This window comes from Phaeodactylum tricornutum, chromosome 16, assembly GCF_000150955.2.
Source record: "Phaeodactylum tricornutum CCAP 1055/1 chromosome 16, whole genome shotgun sequence".
NCBI lineage: Eukaryota > Bacillariophyta > Bacillariophyceae > Surirellales > Neidiaceae > Phaeodactylum > Phaeodactylum tricornutum.
In genome coordinates, this window is record NC_011684.1 from 167893 (window position 1) to 190053 (window position 22161).

The window sequence follows — 22161 nt, forward strand, 5'->3', positions numbered from 1 at the left end:
CGAAGGTGGGCGTTGAAACGAACGACCTGCGATACACCTAAGAGACTTAGGGACTGTAAAACTCAACTCGTTGACGACGCTCCCCACGGGTTAGACAGCGGATACGAGGACCTATGCGTAGAATGCAATTTGGATCAATGAACTTATAAAACAATGAGTGGGTGATTACCTTCTACAAACTAGTCAATCTGTTGTTCAATCCAGTGAACAATCCCACAAAATGCCATCGAATCTTTGATCTTCCACAGCTGCCATAATCTCAACAGGCAACCTTTCTTTCACATGTATATATACTTTCGGAACTATAAGTTCCTTGCACGATACCTATGGTGAGTATAGGATCTTGTTCAATCCCACCATGTGGTTCGTGATACCTCTTTTGTCCCCGCAATCGTATCTCCTATGTTTCGATTGTATTGCACTGTACCTTGGTCTTGTAAACTGACAAGTAAGGACTAAATACATGCGCCTCCGGAAACATAGCAATCGTACAAATGCACCCTTTATTGTGAGTCCACGTGGCCACGAAATAAGGCTGACAATATTACTGTGCGCGCCTCCTTAACTCCATGTGCATAGTTTTGATTCACACTTGCGACATCCATGTTAGGCGAATCATGTCCATGAGACATGTCGCAAGGAGGCATACCGTAACACTCCCCATCAGCCTGCTTGGTGGTCTTGAAAGTTTTCACCTCACAATTTGATGTATCACCTTGCCAGAACAAGAGTGGCTTAAGGACTGGCCATGCCTGTTGAAAACCCCAGTGCTTACTGAGCACATCTGCCACGTTTTCGGCTCCCAAGATTTTCTGGAAATCAACAACTCCTGCTGCAATTGCCTCACGAACGCGATGATAAGACAATGCATTATGACGCTTGTTTATGGGCGACTGAGGTTCTGTTGAGCTAGTAATCACTGACTGGTTGTCACCAAACAAGATTGTCTTTCCTGTCACTGGTACTCCAAGGTAACGGAGGGTAGTACGGATGTCCATGATTTGCTCAACTGCAATCCGAGCTGCAACAAACTCAGACCCATAGGTGGCAGTCTCAACAGTAGCCTGACGCTTTGAGAACCATTCAAAGGGAGTCTTGTTGATAAGATGGAGGACTCCTGTCACAGAACGACCTGTTACCATGTCATGGTATAGGTTTGCATCAACGTAGCTTGTTAGAGTGACATGCTTTCCAAGTGCCGTTGGTGCATCATGAGGAAGAAGTTCTTTGACATCCCCGTATACAGAAGTTGCCCAGTTATGACGCTTGTCCGGTAGTTCTGAGTAGTCGGGCTCATCAGTACGAACCCGAATAGCACCATTCTTCATCTTTTTGACGTAACCGTACATCCGCTTGAGCCGATCAAGATGTCCTTCACGGGGTGCCACTCGAAATCTTGACATACTCATAACAGCAGTGGCTATATCAAATCGACCTAGTGTGATGAGCCATTGCAAGCTCCCAATGAGTGACTGGTACTGCTTTATCCCGTCTTCACTGAGTTCCGATGTAGCATCTAGTTCCGGATGATCCCCTTTCTCTAGTGGGGACACATACATCTTGGGCTGTTCACCATACATCCTCTCATACTGCTCCATCATACGTGCAATATATTTCTTTGGGTGATATGAAAGAGTGCCGTCCTTGTCTCGCTCAAAAGTACATCCCAAGTGGTATTCAAGAGGACCAACACTTTTGAGCTTGTACTTGTGTCGCTCCTTGACTTGATCAATGATATCTCCAGGACTGTGAGCTGCAACGGCGATGTCGTCAACCCAGACCGCAATGTACTCGTATACTCTACCATTGGCTCGTATCCAGACATCCGAGTCGGCCTTACTTGCTGTGAACCCAAGGTCCCGAAGGGTGTCCGCAAATCTCTCATGCCATCGGAGTCCACTGCTCCTAAGACCATACAGTGCCTTGTTGATAACAAGAATGTGTCCTTCTAGCTCAGCAAATTCCGGACCAGCTACAACAAAGACCTTTTCTTTGGTCTTGGCTTCCAGGTATGCATTCCCTATGTCTGCTCCCCATAGCTTTAGACTGTTGAGTTCAGCTAGGAATACAACAATACGCAAGCTTCGTAGCGAGACAACTCCAGAATACACACTTTCAAGAGGTACAGGAGTAAGATGTCCGCCAGCTACCATCCTGGCCTTGTGCCTTCCATCGTGCTTGACATCATATACTGTATGGATTCGGATCTTCTTGAACCCTTCTGGTGCATTTGACACATGTTTACCGTGTATAACAGCTTTACCTCTGTCAATGAAGGTGTTATACTCATGGAGCTGAGTCCTTTCAATGTTTTCAGCCTCCTGCCATTTGCTATTTCTATTCAACTTATCAATAGCTACCGCCTCCTTGTGGTCACGAGGGATCTGGGACCCAAACTTGAAGACAGGTGAATGCCTAGTAGAATGGAGTCGAGTTTGGTTAACTAGCCGTTGAAATTTCTTTTCCCTAGTTGCAAGCCGTTTAAACTGTTTCCATCCTGGAGTATCTAGTAGACCTTGGCGTTTAGCATAGGCAGCACAAGTAACAGGGTCGTCGGCCCGTATGACATCAAGGGGTTCATAGGTAGACTCCCCAGTTTCCCAGTTAACAAGAACGTTGTATTTAGAGCCTTTGTAATTCTCATCGTTTGTAGATAGGGGGCCTTGGTGCGCGACGATGTCCTTAAAACGCCATTGTCGATCAGTATCATGCAATTCTTTGTCTAGATCAGTTTCAAGTTTATCTAGAATTTCGTTGTAGGCAAGAATTTCATCATACTCGCCATCATTGATTTCGACTAAAAAACGCACATCAGAGGACTTGTCGGGATCTAAGATTTTCCTTGTGATACGTGCACGAAAACGCTCCCCATCATCCTGAGTATCGGTTAGGAACGTGCGTCCAATAAGGTCCTCAGGGGTGAAACCGGGTAGATTCTTTAAGGCATAGGAATTTTTGTTTTCAGTTCTACGCGACTTGACGAAGTTGATAGGCTTAGAATTACTCTCCCCATCCTGTGGCGTAAGGCGTAGGTTGGTTTCTCCGGATTTCAATGCGGAACGCACACTAGAGCGGTATAAGATCTTGTTGGTGTCGTCTGTGAGGATTTTGTAAGTGAGAGCATCCCCAACAGATTCAGCAATGCCAACAAAGCGACCGCTCTTTTCGGTACCATCGGAAGGGAAAGATGGATCTTCGATCCGGTAGTACACCGGTTCCCAAAAATGAAACTGGAGAAGTACGCTGATATCAGGGGTGCTACCAAGAAGAGTCTCGAGCGGTGTACGATCATGCAAAGATTCATGGGACAAATGGTTGAAGACATAGCAGATGTAGGCAATGCACAAGAGCCAAGTGGAATCAGGAGCACCGGTTTTGTTAAGAACGTTATTGGTATTAGCTTCAATAGTAGCAATACGGCGTTCGGCAAAATTTTGATGTTGATGATGAGGTTCACTTTGCCATTGGTCAATGTTGTAGGCTCGTGTAATATCAGCAACCTTCTTACTGATTTCGACTTGGGCTCGATCACTCAGAAGTTTATCCATAGCTCCACGATGGCGAATATTGTCCTCAAGGGCATTGACAAACTCCTTGTCTGTTTTCATGGGATAAATATCGGTGACTAAGGAACGTCTCCCCACAAACAGTTGTGCAAACTTGGCTCCGTTGTCAACAGCAGGTGTGTCTGACCAGATAGTATCCGTTGCAACAGCCTCGTTGCGCCGATGCACATTTAGAGCCGGGAATCGCGATTTGAAGTGCTTTCGTAGCGGCGCATTGTAGACTTCGCGAGCGTACTGTGTCGTAGCCATGATGGTTTTTCGGACAGTGTCACCGGATACCCATCCCAAGCAGGGACGTAATGCTTCATAGTCCCGTTCATTGCGTTTGACATTGTGCTTACAACACTGGATAATGCAATCAATAGCGTCCTCGCGATCGAGATCGTAGTACGCAATATGGCGGTGGAGGTATTGACCTGTGTTGTCAAATCGTGGTTCAACATAGGCATTGCCCGGAAGATCTTGCATTGCATCGTACCAGTCGTTCACCATGTCAACTTCATTGTCTAGAATAGAAGGGTCCCAGTCAATATCGGAAGTCAACACAACATGCGGAAGAGATTCGAACTCGCTATCGGTAGGCTGCCGCATATCCATATATGGGAGGCCTTGTCGAACATGAAGAGGAATGATATAATCATCCAAGGTAACAATCCGCTGTTGTCCTCCAACATTGCGGGACCGGTCTTCGACTGTGTTTCGGTAATGCTCAAGTTGGGCACTGGAGTGGATGGTCTTTCCCTTGCCAAGATAGGCGTATTGGTGCATAATCACAATGATAGGGCCTTTGTGAGACTCAACAAACCCAGCGGCAGTGACAATATCCAAATCTGACAGGGTATGCTCGTTGATACCCGTTATACTAGCAGACCGTCCTGTCTTGTTCACAACTTTGACATCACAGCCAGCAAGTCCACCGTTGGCACCTCGATCGACTAGAGCAGCAGTTTTGTTCTCAACGGAATGACGAGAGACTTGATATTCCAGAACGTTGAGTTGAACAGACTGTTGTCAATTGTCCGATGACTGGGTACAATTGATTGGTGTACGGCGGGATGCAGCAAGAACTTTTCGGATATCGCCGTCTCCCATGTGACTCACACGGTCAGTCAAGTGTGCAAGGAGCTCCGTTGTTTGATCACAGTCATAGAATGCTTCAGCTTGCTGGTTGTCTGGTTCGCTACGGTTGAACTCGCCATTATCGTTCGATATCTTGGCGTGGGTATTCGCTTCCAACGCACGTTGCGAGACATCGCCGGATCGAGTAGGGCCTTTGTCGGGTGCTGACAGGCCTTGGAGAATGGCTTTGGCATCATCTGAAAGCTGATTCCACATCTCGCGAGGGATATACGGACGCTCTCGATTGGTTGCCGGATCGCGATTACGGTGGCCAGATGGACTGACTTTGCGGTTGTGAGCATTGGCCTCATAGATCACTGCAGGAGAGAGATCGATATCATAGTCAATTCCATTGTCTTCGGTGAAGTCAGGTTGATCATACGAGAGGTCGGTCAGAAAGGCGCTACGCTTGCTCTTGACATTACGAGAATTGGAAAGGTTGTTCCCTTTATCGTATAGAGAAGCAGATGCAAGCAATAGACTCAGGTAACCTTCGTAGTTGAGGGGAGTGCCTCCTTTAGCTAAGTCTAAAGTAGCGGTGATCTTGACCTGACGGAGTTCAGGGATGTCGTGTACAGCGTTTTCAAGCAAACTGAGGCAAAGCTGTTTAGGCAACTGCTCTGCCATAGGGACCATATCATTGTAGATACGAAGATGGTTCTTCCAGTGAAGGATGAACCCTTCCGCCGTTCCTGTCCAGGATGTGCCATATTTTGCCGTAGTGAGGTAGGCCAAAGTGTTGGAGGACCCAATCTTGGCACTGGCAGACTCTGTGTAGTGCTTGACAACCTTACGGAAAACTTCTTGGGCATTGAAGTCAAAACTATGTTCGCGAACAAGGTTTTTCCCCATATCAGTCTGAAGTGTATGTTCCAAAGCAGAGTACACAAATTTCTTCTGTTCCTCAAAGAGAGACTTCTCTGAGGGGTCCGTTGGTGCATAGGATGGGTCAAGTACCTTTTCGACGTTATGGGATACCGCGGTGACCACGAAAGACCGGTAGAAATTGTCCCAGTATCGGTCATCCTTAAGGATAGGGTAGTGGGTCTTGTCACGCTTGACTCCTCGCTTGAATTCGTCGACTGCCGATCGAGCTTTCGTGGACGTACTTAACTGGTTGTTCAGAGAAGGACTGATGGTGGCCGGAACATTAGAGACTTGTCCGAGTGCCGAGCGTCGATATAAAATGAAATCTCCACTTGTCAATGCAACAAGCTCCGAATTTTCCAAAGGACTTCCCTTTTGCCGTTCAAGTGATGCCTGCCAACGCAGGAAATGTCGAAGAATCTGTCGGTGCGCCATGAGCAATGGGGTCCACTGAGGGTCTTCATTTGTGTCAGGACTCGCTGGAGGCACATATCCAAGGGCATCTAGTTCGTTCTCAAAAATACTGAGGAGATCATCAACAGAATTATACCCTTGTTGTTCGAAACTAAGTCGGATTGGGTGCCCTTGAGGAAGTGAAAATACATTATCCAAAAAATGCGAGTAAGCAGCTCCGCTAGTCATTTGCCTGGTGGCCGGTACCATGGTGGGCTGGATAGCCGAATTAATAAAAGGTTTCTTGGGGTTCTCAAAAGAAAATATCTAATTATGGGTTCGGGTCCTTCGCTGTTTTGTTATAGCGGACTTCGTTAAATGACCCTACACCAGTGAACGAAGCTAGCACTGGTACACTCACTTCTACCTCCGTAGGCAGTGTCCTCGGGGACTGACGAGGGTTTGATTAGCCCCCCCGTACTACTTTACGCCGGGTAGTAAGTCCGTCCCAACCGGAATCAGGGTTCAAGTCCTTGAGCCTATTGGTATTTCTACCTCACTCAACCAGAATAACCCGTAGTCACGAAACAACTTGTCGACAAACCCTGAAGACTCCAAGGGGTTCTCGACACCAGTGATTCCGAGGAAGTAGGGAGGCCACGAAAACTTATTGACAAACCCTGAAGCAGTACTAGTGGGTTCTCAATACCAGTTACCGTGAGGAAGTAGGGTAGCAGCTTCCAACCAATGCGTTACACAAGCCGATAAATACCCCACTTAAGGTGGCACCTCTGATACTTGATGTAACAAACAAAAGATGTCAGCAGTTAGTGACCAAACAATGTACGCCGAGTACGAAGTTCGGAAACCGTCTTGAGCGAAGACCTCAAGATGTGTTTACCACAAACAACTGTGCAATGGGCAGCAGTGGTTTGACGTGCTGTCAAGACTGTTAATCTGTTACGGAGTACTACCAAAGCACAACCGTAGGACAGATCGCTGTTAGGACAGTGAGTGGTAAACGAAGGTGGGCGTTGAAACGAACGACCTGCGATACACCTAAGAGACTTAGGGACTGTAAAACTCAACTCGTTGACGACGCTCCCCACGGGTTAGACAGCGGATACGAGGACCTATGCGTAGAATGCAATTTGGATCAATGAACTTATAAAACAATGAGTGGGTGATTACCTTCTACAAACTAGTCAATCTGTTGTTCAATCCAGTGAACAATCCCACAAAATGCCATCAAATCTTTGATCTTCCACAGCTGCCATAATCTCAACAGGCAACCTTTCTTTCACATGTATATATACTTTCGGAACTATAAGTTCCTTGCACGATACCTATGGTGAGTATAGGATCTTGTTCAATCCCACCATGTGGTTCGTGATACCTCTTTTGTCCCCGCAATCGTATCTCCTATGTTTTGATTGTATTGCACTGTACCTTGGTCTTGTAAACTGACAAGTAAGGACTAAATACATGCGCCTCCGGAAACATAGCAATCGTACAAATGCACCCTTTATTGTGAGTCCACGTGGCCACGAAATAAGGCTGACAATATTACTGTGCGCGCCTCCTTAACTCCATGTGCATAGTTTTGATTCACACTTGCGACATCCATGTTAGGCGAATCATGTCCATGAGACATGTCGCAAGGAGGCATACCGTAACAAGTCTCACGGTATATACCCGTCCTGTGTGTCTTTGAGACATTTATCTCAAAACAAGTGTGTCACAAGCAGAAATCAAGTGTATACATGTTTACTGCAAGTTGTGTACATGTCAGTGGAATTGACCTTATTATATGCATTCCTATGTAATTATGGCATAGTGAGAAGATACATGGGCAAAGATTTGCAGTATTCCCTACTTACTTTGAGAAGGCTCTTGGTTAGTATGGAGACTTCAGTTGCACCAAAACTCCAAGGAATCAATTGGATTCAACAGAAAGAGTCATTTGGATGGAAACACAAGGGAAACAGATGCAAATTGACAAGACCCAATTTTCATACCATGTGTGTTACAAGAGATACTTACAATTCCTTGATAAGTATGCAAGAACGGATTTTGCATTATATGGATACTATGGTGAGCATGGAAGATTCAGGTTTAGTTGGTGAAGTTGCCAGGACTGCAGTCAAGTTTGGATATGATCTGACAAAAGGCACTAGTTTGTAGAATCTAATCTTCTATCATTGTTTTTTGAGTTCTTTGATCCGTACTGCCTTTGTTGCATAGGTCCTTGTATCCGCTGCCTAACCCAAGGGGAGCGTCGCCAGCAAGTAGAGTTTTACAGTCCCTAATCCCGCTTAGGTGTATTGCAGGTCGTTTGTAATAACGCCCACAAGTCTTACCAGACTCTGTTTCTAACAACGTTTTGTCCCACGGTGTACAGTGGTGTATATCGTGACATGTGGGAAGATTCAAGATTAGCTATGTTTTTGGTAAGACTGTTCACTGGATTGAACAGACTTTGCAAGATTGACTAGTTAATAGAATGTAATCTTCTTCTCATTGTTTTAGAAATTCTTTGATCCAAATATTGCGTAATAGCATAGGTCCTCGTATCCGCTGTCTAACCCGTGGGGAGCGTCGTCAGCAAGTGAGTTTAACAGTCCCTTGTCTATTCTACTTCTGTGCTCACCTGAGGACCAGTCCTCAGGTGAGGCCACTTTTCAGACCTATGGTAATAAACAAAGAAATCATTATTAAAGAAAGTTACCGCTACCGTTGTCTTCAGCATGCTCTAAAACGTCTTGGGGTAAAGTAGCAAGCTTTAATATCAAAAAGTGACAGAGAAATGACCGTCAACGGAAAGTTCATCGTTTTTTTCAATTTTTTTTGGCGGGTAAAATGGCTTGTCTGGACATTAATGAAATGGCCATTACATCCCTGGTACTTGGTTTATGTCATATAAATTAGGCTTGGTGCATTGTCAGACATGCCAGTGAGTGATCCTAGACTTCGAATTGGAGGGAAGGTGACAGCAAAGGCTTGTCATGTTGTGCATCTGAGCAAGTGCGCACAGAGATATGGCGTCAACAAGCACTCCAAGCGGCTTGTTGGAACGGTTCTAGACGTCACGACCACCCCTGTATCCGTTTCAACCGGGCATACCTCTACTTTGATTACAACAGTTTATGATTTTGGAGAGAGTTTGTTCAAGGAAAAAACACTGAACATTCGGAGTGTAAAGGCATTTGTACTGCCAGAAGATGAAGGAATGTCCTTAATTGAGGAAATAGCCGCAGAGGCAGCAGAAGCAGACATGGAAGCCCTAAACTTGATGGAAGAAAGTGTCGAAGCCCTGGTAGCCGAAATAGTTGAAACCCCGGCTGACATAGAGCCCAATACCTTGGTTGACACAGAGCCCAATAGCACGGTAGCCGAAATTGTCGAGACCCCGGTCGACAATACCTTGGCTGACACAGAGTCCGAAAACCTGGTAGCCACAGTGCACCAAACAGAGTGGTATGTGAATGAAAAAAAAACCCGGCTGGATGTGAATGGCCATGTCTATATTAGGCACTTCTATATCCGTACTTCAGTTGGTGACCTTATTGGTCAAGACTCTGACAATGAGGTGAGATTTTCGCGCCTCGAATATTTTCTGCTCATGTTTCCGCCAACCCAGCTGACTACTATGTGTTGGCTTACAAATACTATGCTTGCTCAACAAAACAAGCATCCAATCACAGCCGGAGAACTTCTTCGGTTCTTTGGAATCCTCATACTCACCACAAAGTTTGAGTTCAGTAGCCGGGCCCAACTATGGTCCACAACTGCACCCTCCCAACAAAGAGGGTGACGAGGAGGATGAGCATCTACCTCATGGTGCAAAGATTATCAAAGAACTTGTTTGTCCTTGGTGGGGGAATGATCGGATTGTGTGTGCTGATTCTTATTTTGCCTCTGTTGTGACAGCTGTCGAGCTTAAGAGGATTGGCTTGAGATTCATTGGGGTTGTGAAGTCAGCAACAAGAATATATCCAAGACACATGGTTAGCCTACTGCCAATGTACAGGAATAGGAAAGTCTGCTGGACAGGAAGAAAAGCAGAAGGATTTCTACAGTGCCTTAGCCGAGGAGCTGGTTGACAACCAGTACAATAGTGTTGGAAGTCGCAAAGTTGGGAGGGATGAGTTGGACAAGGATAGCCCAACAATCTCCAGACCTGGAGAGCCACAATGTGGTTTCTCCGCACATCTAACACCCACCAAAAGAAAAAGAAAGAACAAAGATGGTACTATTAAAAACCAAAGACAGCAGGGAAGGTGTTTGGTGTGTTCCAAGAAGACCACACATGTTTGCTCTGTATGCAAAGATGTTGAGACAATTGAAAGCAAAGAACCATGGATTTGCTACACAACGGGAGGGCAGCTATGCTTTGCCCAACACCTGACTGCCTTGCATGGTAGTTAAAGACTTTATAGTAGTAATTGGATACAAGTAACTCCTATTATTTATGGTAAAAATGTGTTTCTTAACCATCATAGCTAAATCCCTATTGTCTGTATAGTTTTGTACTGTGTCTACAGGATTATCTACAGGATTTGGCCCGTTTAAATAATTTTTTTGTGTCAATTGAAGGCAAAGAACCATGGATTTTGTTACAATATACACCAATGTACACCATATGGACAGAAGCGCTGTTAGGAACAGAGCCTGGTAAACAAGAGAGGGCGTTATTACGAACGACCGGCGATACACCTAAGAGACTTAGGGACTGTAAAACTCTACTCGTTGGCGACGCTCCCCTCGGGTTAGGCAGCGGATACGAGGACCTATGCGTAAACTAGCAATGCGGATCAAAGAACTTATAAAACAATGATTGAAGAATTAGTGCTATAAACTAATTCTTGTTGCTCCTCCGATTTGCCAAGATACAACAAAACCTGAGGAACAAACTCAAACGTACACAAATATCTTTCTTCCGTCATAGTATCCTTATACCATGACGCGCGCTCACATATACTTATAGTGGAACCGGAAATACCTTTCATAACATGCATGCCGCGGGAAATGGAGCGCATCCATTTACATCCGTTAGTCAGGCAATAAGTATTGTCAGTCCCACTCCGTTGCCACTGTCAGAACACGACATATTCAGTCGCGTTCTCTCCAACGCACGATACATCATTGTATCTAGGAATTTCATGCAATAAGACCGAGTTAACTTCCATACGACTCACTTCTCCCTTATGAACACTCCAACCGCCGTTCACCATGTTGACGTCTAGAGGACGGACATCACTAGGAGACATGTCGCATGGTACTATACCGTGACAGATTTGCTACACAACGGGAGGGCAGCCATGCTTTGCCCAACACCTGACTACCTTGCATGGTAGTTAAAGACTTTTTAGTACTAAGTGGATACAAGTAACTCCTAGTATTTATGGTAAAAATGTGTTTCTTAACCATCACTACAGGATTTGGCCCATTTGTTTCTCTATTTTTGCGTCCTCAGCTGAGGACAAATGCCTGCCTCAGCTGAGGACAAGGGCCGGTAGAATAGACACTAGGTTCGCTTAGGTGTATTGCAGGTCATTTGTCATAACACCCAACCTGTGTTTACCACGCACTGTCAAACAGCGTTACTATCCTACGTACGTACATTGGTTGTACTACATGAGACAAACTGATTGAGTTACCAATTAATTACAATACAATTGGGGCCTTACAAGGCTTTCCCCTTTATTCACCTTACTCTCTCATTGTATCAACAATACATTGCGTGAGTATAGAAGAATCCATTAAATATACATATGTAGAATAGGAAAATGCTGTGTCAACAAAGTCTGGTAAACAAAGGTTGGGCATTACAACAAACAACCTGCAATACACCTAAGAAAACCTAGGGACTGTGAACTTAAATAGCCAACAACACTCCCCATGGGTTAGACAGTGGATACAAGGACCTATGCTAATGCAATATTTGGATCAATGACTTTCTAAAACAATGAGAGGAAAATAATTCTACTCTAAGTCCATCAGGCTTGAGAGGTCCAGTCCACTGGACAACCATTACCATGTTCCAGATAATTTTACTCACATATATGAGCCTTCTTCTTCTAACAGTAAGTATCAATCCCACACAGAATCTTGTGGTGAGTAGTTGTTCCTGCTTGATTACTCTCTTCTAATTTGTGGGACTGGATCTTATCACTCATTTGTATAATCCTTTCCTGTATCCTCTTCCATTGGATTCCCATAGTCATTCCGCAAATACATTGTGTTGTACAATAAGGGCAAACAAATCCAACAGTTCCATTGCTATCCTCAACATGATTACCATTCATGTTATCATTGGTATCTGTTACCTTTTGCATGGACATGCTGCAATGGTGTACACTGTGACAAACTCCAGCGGCGGCTATGTTCATCTTGTCAAACAGCCCATTGTTGCTCCGTCAACAGCAATGGTGAAATACTCTCCCTGCAATATATGAAATGCTCTCCCAATGTATTGGTTTCAGTATCAAATAGCGCACTGCCTACAAGGACTTTTGGATCACGTCAGATAACAGAGCATTTAGAAGCAATGGGACTGGCAAACTCAAGCAGCAGCTTTGTATGTCTTGCCAAACAACCCATTGTTGCTCCATCAGCACAAACTTTAGAATGCTCTCCCTGCAATATATAAAATGCTCTGCCAGCATGAAATAGTGCACCGCCTACAAGGACTTTTGGATCAGGTCAGACAACAGAGCATTTGTATAAGAAGCATGTTATACCTAAAACAATTGTTGGCCTGTTAAGGCCCTACAAGATGCTCTTTTCCACTTGGTGATTACCATTCAGAAGTAGGAAAAGCATTTCCGCAGTGTTTCTAGGAGTCGTTATCCTTTACATGTGCTAGAACCAATGAATGGCCTCTATAGTTGCACAGACAAAGGAAGGTAGTGATGGATGACACACTGATAGCACTGATACTGTCTGTGACATCCAGTGACATGCTGAAGTGTCTCTTGTGTGCAGATTTCTTTTGCCATGAATCTAACTATACTTTTGTTAGAGGTATGAGAAAGGAGTTGCAGTTGCAAAGAGCATACCAAGATTTTATATGGAATGTGAGTGCACCTAATGTTCTATTAACCAACAATGCTCAAACAAAAATTGGTAAAAGTGGACTAAGATTAGTTGCGAAAATGTAACTCAACAGATCAAGTCAGTTCTGACCCACAGCTGTGGGCCGCGCCGCTGGCTTGCGGTTATCGACGTCCCAAATTTCGTCCAGGAGGCCGTGCTCTTGACAGTACCGTAGCATATCGGGGGGCAGCATCTGCTGCAGCGTTTCTTCACTGGCTTTATTCCTGGTAGTGGTAGTTATGGTATTCAGTAGTGCGAGCCACAAAACATTGGAAACGTACAGGGTGAGAATTTCGTTGTCCAAGAGAGAATAATTTCATCAACTCTTTGCAAGACACACGCCCAAAAGTCCAACATCATTGCTGGTGTTTGCTACGTACATTCCGAGTTGGTTGAGTATCATGTTGTCGTCGTTGATTTCAAAAGGCGCGCTGAAATCGAACATGACATCGGTCAGCTCCCGACTCATGTTGCACTGTATGACGGCGGAGGAGTGCGTATTGACGACAATAAAGGGGAGCGGAATTTTGTGATCGTTAGGATCGTTCGCCAGTCCACGCGCGTGGTTGTGTTGTACGAGATTGCGAAAGCAAACTTGCTGCGTGAGCAAATGCTGGAGGGCTTCCCGTTTGCGGTGAATTTCTTGCATCCGAAAGTCGCGTTCGCGGGTAAGCATTTCAATGTCCTGATGCGCCGAGCTCGGGAGACCTTTCCAGACAATGGCCTTTTTGTCCTTGGAAATGATGTCCATCGCCATGAATACGTTGAGGACGTCGTAGACCCGTCGGCGCACATTCTTTTCTTCGAATTTTCCGTGGGGGTTTTCCTTGAGGAACTCCTTCTTGACCGTGTCCACAAGCTCGTCCGCGACTTCCTTGTAACTCGTTGAGCCCTTTTCTTCCACCTTTTTGCAGACCATCTTACTAAAATGGCGGAGCCCCTTGTAGGGTTTGCTTCCCACGTCCCGGGAAGAGGCGGATGCTTCTCCCGCGAAACGCTTGGAGGACGGGACACTCGAGGTTTCGGGGGTCGACGGCCTTTCCGCCCCGCCAGCCAAGGATCCCGTGGTCTGCACGATGCCTTGAGCCGCAACCTCTGCCGCTGCTGTCTCGACCGGTGGAGGTCGTTTGCGACTAACGCTACTTGAAGGATCAGTCGACATTCTCTGTCGTGTTTCTCGGAAATACGGAAAGCGTCGAGAAGAGCGAGGGGTAGAGACCGTCACTGGGAAGCGGGATATTTGCTCCGGTAGAGAGAGCGGCTGGCTGTTAGTGGTGGCTGGGAGTGACGGATTCGATATGCCGAAATTGCTAGACTCGTATTCTAGGCGCAGCATCCGGGAACGTAGGTTGCCGTTGTGACTACCGGTGCAAGACGCCTTCCCGTCAAAAATCGAGGACGACGAGATTACTGGGACTTATAAAATGTGCTTTCCCATAAAAGTGGATCGTACTTTGTAAAAAATTTGATCCTGTCGCATCTTTACGAAGCGTCAGACTGTCATTATTTAAAAAAGCAAGAATGTCAGGAAACGTGCCGATCATAAATCTAAATTGGTACCAGTTGAGTTTTGGGGAGATATTTTCTGGTATCTATGCCGTTTGGGTTTCCACTTTTTTGGTCGAAGCCGGTCCTGGTCCAATATGCAACAAATTGGTATTTCCCGAAACGGACACCAAGGGAGGAGCACTTCCCACGAGACAATGTAACTTCTACTTCCGCTCTAGAAGACCGTTTTCAAAAGCGTACCAGTCACTCGCTGGAAAGCTGAAGCAACGGGACTGGCGAAATCCAGCGGCGGCTACCGTCCGCCTTTTCAAACAGACCATTGTCGCTCCATCAACAGCAACGGTGAAATGCTCTCCCTGCAATATATGAAATGCTCTCTCAGCATGAAATAGCGCGCCGCCTACGTGGACTTTTGGATCACGTCAGACAACAGAGCGTTTAGCCTGAAAATGCGCGTCTGCAGTGGAAGTATGCCTGAGGAATTTTGCTCATTGAGTCTTTTTTCTGCAACATTTGTATCATGTTTTCTGTCAGAATGAGATTCTTGCGATCGACTCCACAGTGCTTTACTGTGGTGCCGCATTTCGATTGCTGCGGAGCTCTCCCAGTAAACCAGATAGCTTATAGTCAATTCGAGTATCCAAGTCGCTATAACGTGTATGTTAGACAGGAAGTCAATTAATTTTTATCATTGTGATTATATGTACATAAAGACAATACCTGGATTTGCGTCTGTTACGCAATTCCGGCGTAGTACTCCTCCACTGGTGAAGCTGGCGATCCAGGACACGGCGGTTTTCGTGCCTTACCTGGGACGCTGTTCCACCGCCTTCTGGATGCAATAGAATCGAGCGAGGTCCCGGACATTCCAGACATGCTGGAAAAGTTGGATAACCTGCGTTCCATCATTTGATGGCGATTTCTCCGTTCGCGCTCTTCCAGAATCTTTTCGGCAGGCTCGTTGCTCTCTCCCTCTTTCGCGACGATCTCATCACCTTTGGCCATACGTCGGGCAAAAATCTTGGCTGGACGAGTGATTTCTCGATATAGAAGCCCTAGTTGCTCAGCGATTTCGTCTAACGGAAGCCCCTGTCGGAGTAACCGCATTTGATGAGTGATCACCGCCCGCCGCGAGCGATCCTTCAGGTCCGACCTTTCCTCTCCGTGCTGTCGTGACAGCTGTCGCTCCAAGCCCCGTCGAGAAAGGCTCCCCTCTAGTTGGCAGAAGGCAATTATATAGGACTGCGTGTCTTTTCGGGGTAACTCAAACGATTCCTTAAGTAGGACACCAAATCCTTGTCGCCTCCACTCTTTCACCTCTAGTCGCGATCTTGCCTTTATCTCCGCATATTCCTCACTAGCGAACCAGATTTCATCCGAGACGATCTGATGCTCTTGCGTAAACTCGCGAATTTCGTTTACGTCAGAAAAACGAAGTTTTTGGATGGAAGCGCCTCCGATTACTGCAACGGCATTCATTGTTGGCAATATGGGACAATTAGTCTTTCGATCGGTGAACGTTGATGAAGGATGTTCGATTTTCCTTGTGCTGTCTGCCCTGCCGAAGCTTACTGTTAGTTGTCGAATGATTTTGAAAGAATTTTTGTTGGTTCCATGCGAACAAGTTCGATCTGGCCCTACTATCGTTGAAGATGCCAGGAAAACCTATGGCTCCCCTTTCTCTAGTAGTGATTTCCTCGTTCGTATGGATCCAGATACAAATGGGTTTGCTTGCAGAGGCACACCTACGACATGTGGCTGCTAAAACATGCCGATGGGTCATTCGCAGTTTTTTGGGTTTTGTCCTTCTGAACAGTTTCGCCGCTTTATTTCACCCCTCGTACTTAGTTGCGTCCTCCGCATACAGGACTATCCACTTGGTACTAAAAATACAATGACTATGCCTGAATCAGATTCTGATGACTTCTGTTATTGGAGTGAAAACTTTGATTCGTGAAAAGACATATAGAGTCATAAAGACGTTCACGGAACCGAAAAATGATGTTTGTTACAGTTTAAAGTATATAATTATATATCTCGGTCATTGATTGATTCGATAAATAGAAAGGACCCTTTGAATACCGGTACGGCAAGAAAGGGTATGGATGATTGATATCTTCCGGTGGAGACTGACTGAATTCACAGCAGCTAGAACTTAAATGCCTTTCACTACATACCCTTCACTGTCTAGACTCCGAATGGAAGCGGGGAAGCCACAGGCTTGGGCGGCGCTCACCAAGTTGACGTTATGCATACCCTTGAGGCTTGCAATGGTACTGTTGCTGGTTTCGCCTTCCTGTTACGACACTCCGTCGAGGTACGAGACATTTGAAAAATGACGTACGGCTACCAATTTACAAAGGTATCCAAGGTGTGATCAACGCTGTTATGGCCTGCGTAGAAATATTTTTTATTTCTTGCAACTTCCGACGCCACTTACGGGATCTATGTATCTAGGGCTTGTTAGGAATAGTAAGTACAGCGACAAATGTAGAGACAGCAGCAACGAGATTGCTACACAAGCTCAGATGCATTATTGCGTACGGATGTATCGTTTTCGGTCGACAGTCGCGTATCCACATCCAAACGGTGATTCTGAGGCGAGACTTTCTTTTTCCTTTTTTTCGCTCGAATCTCTGAAGTTCGTGTAGGAACTACACCGTCATCGTGTTGCAACTCCTCCAATCGGTCCCGCAACATCTGCACAATCACATCGAACGACGGTCGCACCGAACTCTCGGCGCTCCAGCAGTCCTGCATGAGCTGCACCCACGATGCGGGCCAGGTTTGATCCGGTATAGGCCGTTGGCCCAGTCGCACAACCTTTTCGGCGTGCATCTTTTGCGAATACCCGGCGTACGGGGTTGTCAACGAACACGTCTGCCAGAACAGTATTCCAAAGGAGTAGGCGTCCACCGTCTGGTCGTAGGGCAGGTCGTTGGCGACTTCGGGAGCCATGTAACGAAGACTTCCCGTATTTCCCGTCAACTTGTATGCTCCGCCTTCCACTTGCTCTACATCGTTCAACCGTTTCGCCAAACCAAAGTCGAACAATTTCATAACGCCTTCATTGTCGAATCCGATATTGTCTGGTTTCAGATCTCGGTAGACGATGCCTTGCGCATGCAGGTACTGCATCGCGCTGGCCATATCAAGCAAGACCCGCAATCGTTCCTTCCAGACGCTGTGCAGGGCAGGTGCCTTTGCGCAGCAGTAGCCCCAACAGGGCAGCCAGTATCCGACGTTTTCCCCAACGACTTTGCGCCAGTAGTTGAATTTGCGTTCGAGCGTGTACGAGAGCTTATCGAGCACGACAAAAAATCTAGGTTCGTGCGGATCGGAGTTGGCCACGGCACGCATGGCGATGATATTTGTGTGTGACAAAACACTCAGAAAGTCGGCTTCAATAGCGAGATCCTCAATGCCTTTCTGGTACTCTTCATCCGGCAAGTCGGTGCGCAACGATTTCAAAACGTATTTGCCGCCTTCCAGGAGTCCGTGCTGATTAGCGATGTTGGCAAAAGCCTCGCGGCTTTTGGTTTCCTTGTCCGAGGTGTCGTAAATGTCGTTGAGTGCTATGGAAGTGATTTCGCGGACTACCGAAAATCCGCCTTGACCCACCATTCGACTCAGTGTTATTTCTAAAATTCGAAAAAGAAAGAATGGTTAGAATGCCTAATCTATTCTACTTTGGACAACATCGTTGAAGCGCTTCATCGTTGCGAAAAAAAATAAACCGAGCTGTCGAATGGTAATGACTCGTAACTTTTCCAGACCTACCGGTAAAGGCAAACTTGGGTAGCGGCTGCCCGCTGTTGGCAGGAGCTTGAGTCATACTACCGCAATGCTTCTGAATATTAGCCGAGTAGTAGTTGCTATTGCCGTAATGGTCGTACGAATTGTAAAGGTTGCGACTGTCCGTATAGGGATTGACGTTGTCGGCTACGAGAGGATGCCGTTGCCGCTGCTCGGGACCGTTCGCAGTAAAAAACAAATTGCTTGCCGGTGAACGACGTTGGGTGGTGGTGGCGGCTGAAGTACAAACCCCTCGTCTCATTCACGCGCTCTCCGCGGGTTCTGGTGCCAGTGTCGAACGAAAGGATCCGATCCCACCGGGCTTTCAAGTGGCAGTGGTACGGTCTACTAGAACCGACAGACTCCAGTTCCGCTTCAGAGGTTCTGGCTCTCCGTTACTTGTGCGAATATGTCGGCGTGTGCATTGGACGTACACAACGTATCCTGCGGGTTCCGTCCTATGACATATAAGTGTGAGCCAAGCTGCATATGCGAACGTTGCACAGACTGCATTAATAGTGGAAGAGTGTGATAATAAAACTGTCACACTACGACTTGTCCGAGACTAGTATGGTTGGTGTCGGCCATCCACCACAATCCGTTTTGGCAATTTCCATCCTTCCGGAAATCTGATGTTTGGAACCATGAGAACGGCATCACATCCATACAAACAGAAGCAGCCGGCCGACACAACGTCCCTCCCACTCTCGAATTTCGTTCCACAATGATGCGTCGAGCAACTGTTGGCTCTTCGCTGTTCCGAATTGGCGGAGCGCTCTGGAAACCGAGTTTGCATCCGGACTGTAGCAGCCAAGGCATCCCAGCCACGTTTCTACTCCAGCGCGCTTTAGCGACGACTAGTCCAACATCGCCTCCGCGCCGACCAAACAAGAGTATACCCCATTCGAACGATCCCTCCCGTATCGTAGTATCCATTCTTGGTCCCCCCAACGCCGGCAAGTCCACTCTCTTCAACCGATTGCTGGACAAGGCCGCCAACCGCGCGTACCGATTGAGCGCCGACCGCCACCGACCCGGACGTCGTCGGACACACGGACGTATCGGGGCGTCTACGTCTCAGTACAATGCGCGCCGTTCTAAAAAGGACGGTATTGGTGGCGGTCGATTGAATGCGTTAAGTGCCAAGGCTACCGCGAGCCGCAGTGGCGGTTCCGGTGGTAGCGGAACGGCCATTGTCTCCAACGTTCCCGGTACCACCCGGGATCGTCGCGAATGTGTCGGACGCATCGGAGGAACCCTCTTTCGTCTCGTAGATACGGCTGGTGTGGATGGAGAACGACTGGAACTTTTGGCGCAGAGCAGGCGGAATCAAAACGGCGAAGGAATCTTGATGAAATTCATGATGGGACAAACCTTGGAAGCCGCGCGACAGGCCGATTTGGTCTTTCTCATGTTCGATGCACGGGTGGGAGTCACCGCAGACTTGCTCGAAACGGCTCGATGGCTACGCAAAATATCTCAACGTGAACAAGATCCGGCGGCACAAACCGCGTTGCCGGATCGACAAATATTCCTTTTGGCGAATAAACTGGAAGGCGACTTTTGGAATTTTGACGGTTCTATCGTATTGGATCACTTGACAGAAGCCACAAGACTGGGTTTTGGCGAAGCTATTCCTATATCAGCACATCACGGTGAAGGATTGGCTGACATTGCCGTCCTCATTGAGCAAGCAGCCGTCGCAAAACGGCAGTCACTAGGAATATTGGATGACGACACTGATCTGGCCTCCAATGACAGCGACAAAGACAAACCATTGCAACTGGCTATTTTAGGACGTCAAAATGTGGGCAAATCTACTCTAGTGAACGCTCTGTTGAAGCAAGATCGTGTTATTGTAGGTGCCACGCCTGGATTGACACGAGATGCCATTGCTGTTGAATGGACCTGGAAGAATCGCCCTGTTCAGATTGTGGATACGGCGGGTATTCGTAAACGCTCGCAGCGAAACCACGAAGACGCAATTGAAGATTTGTCCGTCGAAGATGCCCTCCGGGCCATGAAGGTGGCCGATGTTGCGGTACTCGTCCTGGATGCAGAAGCCCGTAAATTGCAACGTCAAGAATTGGCCATTGCCGATGCCGTCTTGAAAGAAGGCCGGGCCCTGGTGGTTGCGGCAAATAAGATGGACTTGATTGTGGAGCGTGGGTACAGCAAGAAAGACTTTGCGGAGGATGTACGGGCGCAACTGGAAGCACGCTATCCTATCTTGCGGAAAACGCCGATTGTGCCGATGAGCTCTCTTACGGGCGATTCGGTGCATAAACTTATGCCTGTCGTCTTTCGAGCCCGGGAACGCTGGAGTCGTAAAATTAGTACCGGTGAGCTCAATCGATGGATTGCCGAAGTCATGGACGGCAAGCCGCCACCACCGGTTTCAGGCCGGAAGGCCAGGATCAAGTACGTCATGCAGACTAAAGGACGCCCGCCAACCTTTTTGCTGTTTTGTAATGTTGCCTCTTTACCCGAAAACTATCTGCGATTTTTAACACGCAACTTTCAAGATACCTTTGAAATGTTCGGGATGGAAGTTCGCATGGCGGTCAAACTGAGTGCGAGCAAAAATCCCTACGAACCAACCGGGAATCGACGTGGCGGGTCCGGTCTTGGCGGGCGCGAGGCCCGCAAAAAGCGAACCATTCGTGAGCTGAAGACCACAGGGACGGTCGACAAGCATCGCAGGCGAAGAGGAAGAAGTTAAACTATGAGTGGCTATCGACATGATTCAACAAAGCAGGCACGTGGAAAGATGCAGTCCTGTGAACTCCATCGATCGAACATAAAAGCAAGTTTGAAGTATGACTCTACAATATTCCATTGTTATGCGTTCTTCTATACAGTAATAGCTCAAGCATTTTCGCGTCTTGAAGTTGAATCCAGTGATGATGATTGCTTCTCATAACATTAGTAGAAATGACGGAAGGACTCCTCAGGATGTCCTGTTAAAGACAGACCTCGAGTCCGCTGCGGTAGCCGCGGCGGGGCAGCGGCCATGTGTTGTTGCTGGGCCAACGCTTTCGCTTTGCGCTCTTGGACAATTGAGTAGTCCTCTTCGACATGGGACATGGCCACTTCGTCGGCAATGGCCATGGCGTAAGCGAAGTTTCTCGAGTCTACAGAAAAAGCTTCGCTCAATCTTGATATCACCTTTATACCGTAATCGACATTATTGATAGCTTCTTCCCGCATTTTTGTTTGAGCCCGTAGTACCGACTGGATGGTCCTCCTTCGAATGTCGGAGCGCTTCGCCGCATACTCATCATTGATCCATCGTTCCAAACCCCTTCTTGAGTTTCCGTTTCGTGACCATGTATTCAACGCGTCTTGCATTTCGTCCCCTGCTCTTCCGTATGTATTGGTAAGCAGCGATCCAAACCCGTATTGGTTGGCTTCCTTCGAAACCACTAAGGCCTTTCGTTTAATGCGCGATAATTCGGAATGCTGATACCAGATGTCCCTTCTGCTAGCATCGGTATCGAGGACTGCTCCTTCATGGTATTCGCATATTTCGTCTTTCCATTGGATTGATCGTTTGGGGCAGAATGCTACTACATCAGACGAACAAGACGAGCTGTCACCGTCACAGTCGACGACAATTCTTCTGTCAGGTATCGGTACCATGGATGTGATCAATTCTGTCCGTTATTTGAATTGAAGTAATTCCTTTCCACAAATTAGGCTGTGACGGCAGCCGACGACTCTTTGACAAAGAGAAGCGGATTTGATGGAATGTTTTGCTTTGCTCTCACGAAAGAGGCAAACATTATTGGTTGCGTTCTCCTATCACGTCTAA

General features: G+C 46.9%; 7 protein-coding genes across 7 annotated transcripts; 2 read left to right on the forward strand and 5 right to left on the reverse strand.

The window, feature by feature from the left end:
- Positions 1-2830: 2830 nt before the first annotated feature.
- On the reverse strand, positions 2831-6215 carry PHATRDRAFT_38462 (predicted protein; the record flags this gene model as incomplete). The annotated part of the gene is given in 3 exon segments (XM_002182592.1): positions 2831-2876; positions 2896-4571; positions 4668-6215. 3 exon segments carry the CDS (start codon positions 6213-6215, stop codon positions 2831-2833), a joined length of 3270 nt encoding a protein of 1089 aa, XP_002182628.1.
- A 2677-nt stretch (positions 6216-8892) lies between these two features.
- PHATRDRAFT_38463 (predicted protein) lies at positions 8893-10373 on the forward strand (the record flags this gene model as incomplete). The annotated part of the gene is made up of 3 exons (XM_002182447.1): positions 8893-9534; positions 9650-9785; positions 9976-10373. The coding sequence occupies 3 exons, from the start codon at positions 8893-8895 to the stop codon at positions 10371-10373; spliced, it is 1176 nt and encodes a 391-aa protein (XP_002182483.1).
- A 3064-nt stretch (positions 10374-13437) lies between these two features.
- Positions 13438-13983, reverse strand: DP1 (e2f-dp; the record flags this gene model as incomplete). Its single annotated transcript, XM_002182593.1, has 1 exon — positions 13438-13983. A coding segment is annotated over one exon (546 nt), but the record flags the coding sequence as incomplete, so codon positions are not given.
- A 1304-nt stretch (positions 13984-15287) lies between these two features.
- Positions 15288-16031, reverse strand: PHATRDRAFT_38465 (predicted protein; the record flags this gene model as incomplete). The annotated part of the gene is made up of 1 exon (XM_002182594.1): positions 15288-16031. The coding sequence occupies one exon, from the start codon at positions 16029-16031 to the stop codon at positions 15288-15290; it is 744 nt and encodes a 247-aa protein (XP_002182630.1).
- Positions 16032-17225: 1194 nt separating this feature from the next.
- PHATRDRAFT_14887 (predicted protein) lies at positions 17226-17540 on the reverse strand (the record flags this gene model as incomplete). The annotated part of the gene is made up of 1 exon (XM_002182595.1): positions 17226-17540. A coding segment is annotated over one exon (315 nt), but the record flags the coding sequence as incomplete, so codon positions are not given.
- Positions 17541-19263: 1723 nt separating this feature from the next.
- PHATRDRAFT_2271 (predicted protein) lies at positions 19264-20907 on the forward strand (the record flags this gene model as incomplete). Its single annotated transcript, XM_002182448.1, has 2 exons — positions 19264-19352; positions 19530-20907. Coding segments are annotated over 2 exons (1467 nt in total), but the record flags the coding sequence as incomplete, so codon positions are not given.
- A 356-nt stretch (positions 20908-21263) lies between these two features.
- On the reverse strand, positions 21264-21989 carry PHATRDRAFT_48093 (predicted protein; the record flags this gene model as incomplete). The annotated part of the gene is made up of 1 exon (XM_002182596.1): positions 21264-21989. One exon carries the CDS (start codon positions 21987-21989, stop codon positions 21273-21275), a length of 717 nt encoding a protein of 238 aa, XP_002182632.1. The 3' UTR covers positions 21264-21272.
- Positions 21990-22161: the final 172 nt, after the last annotated feature.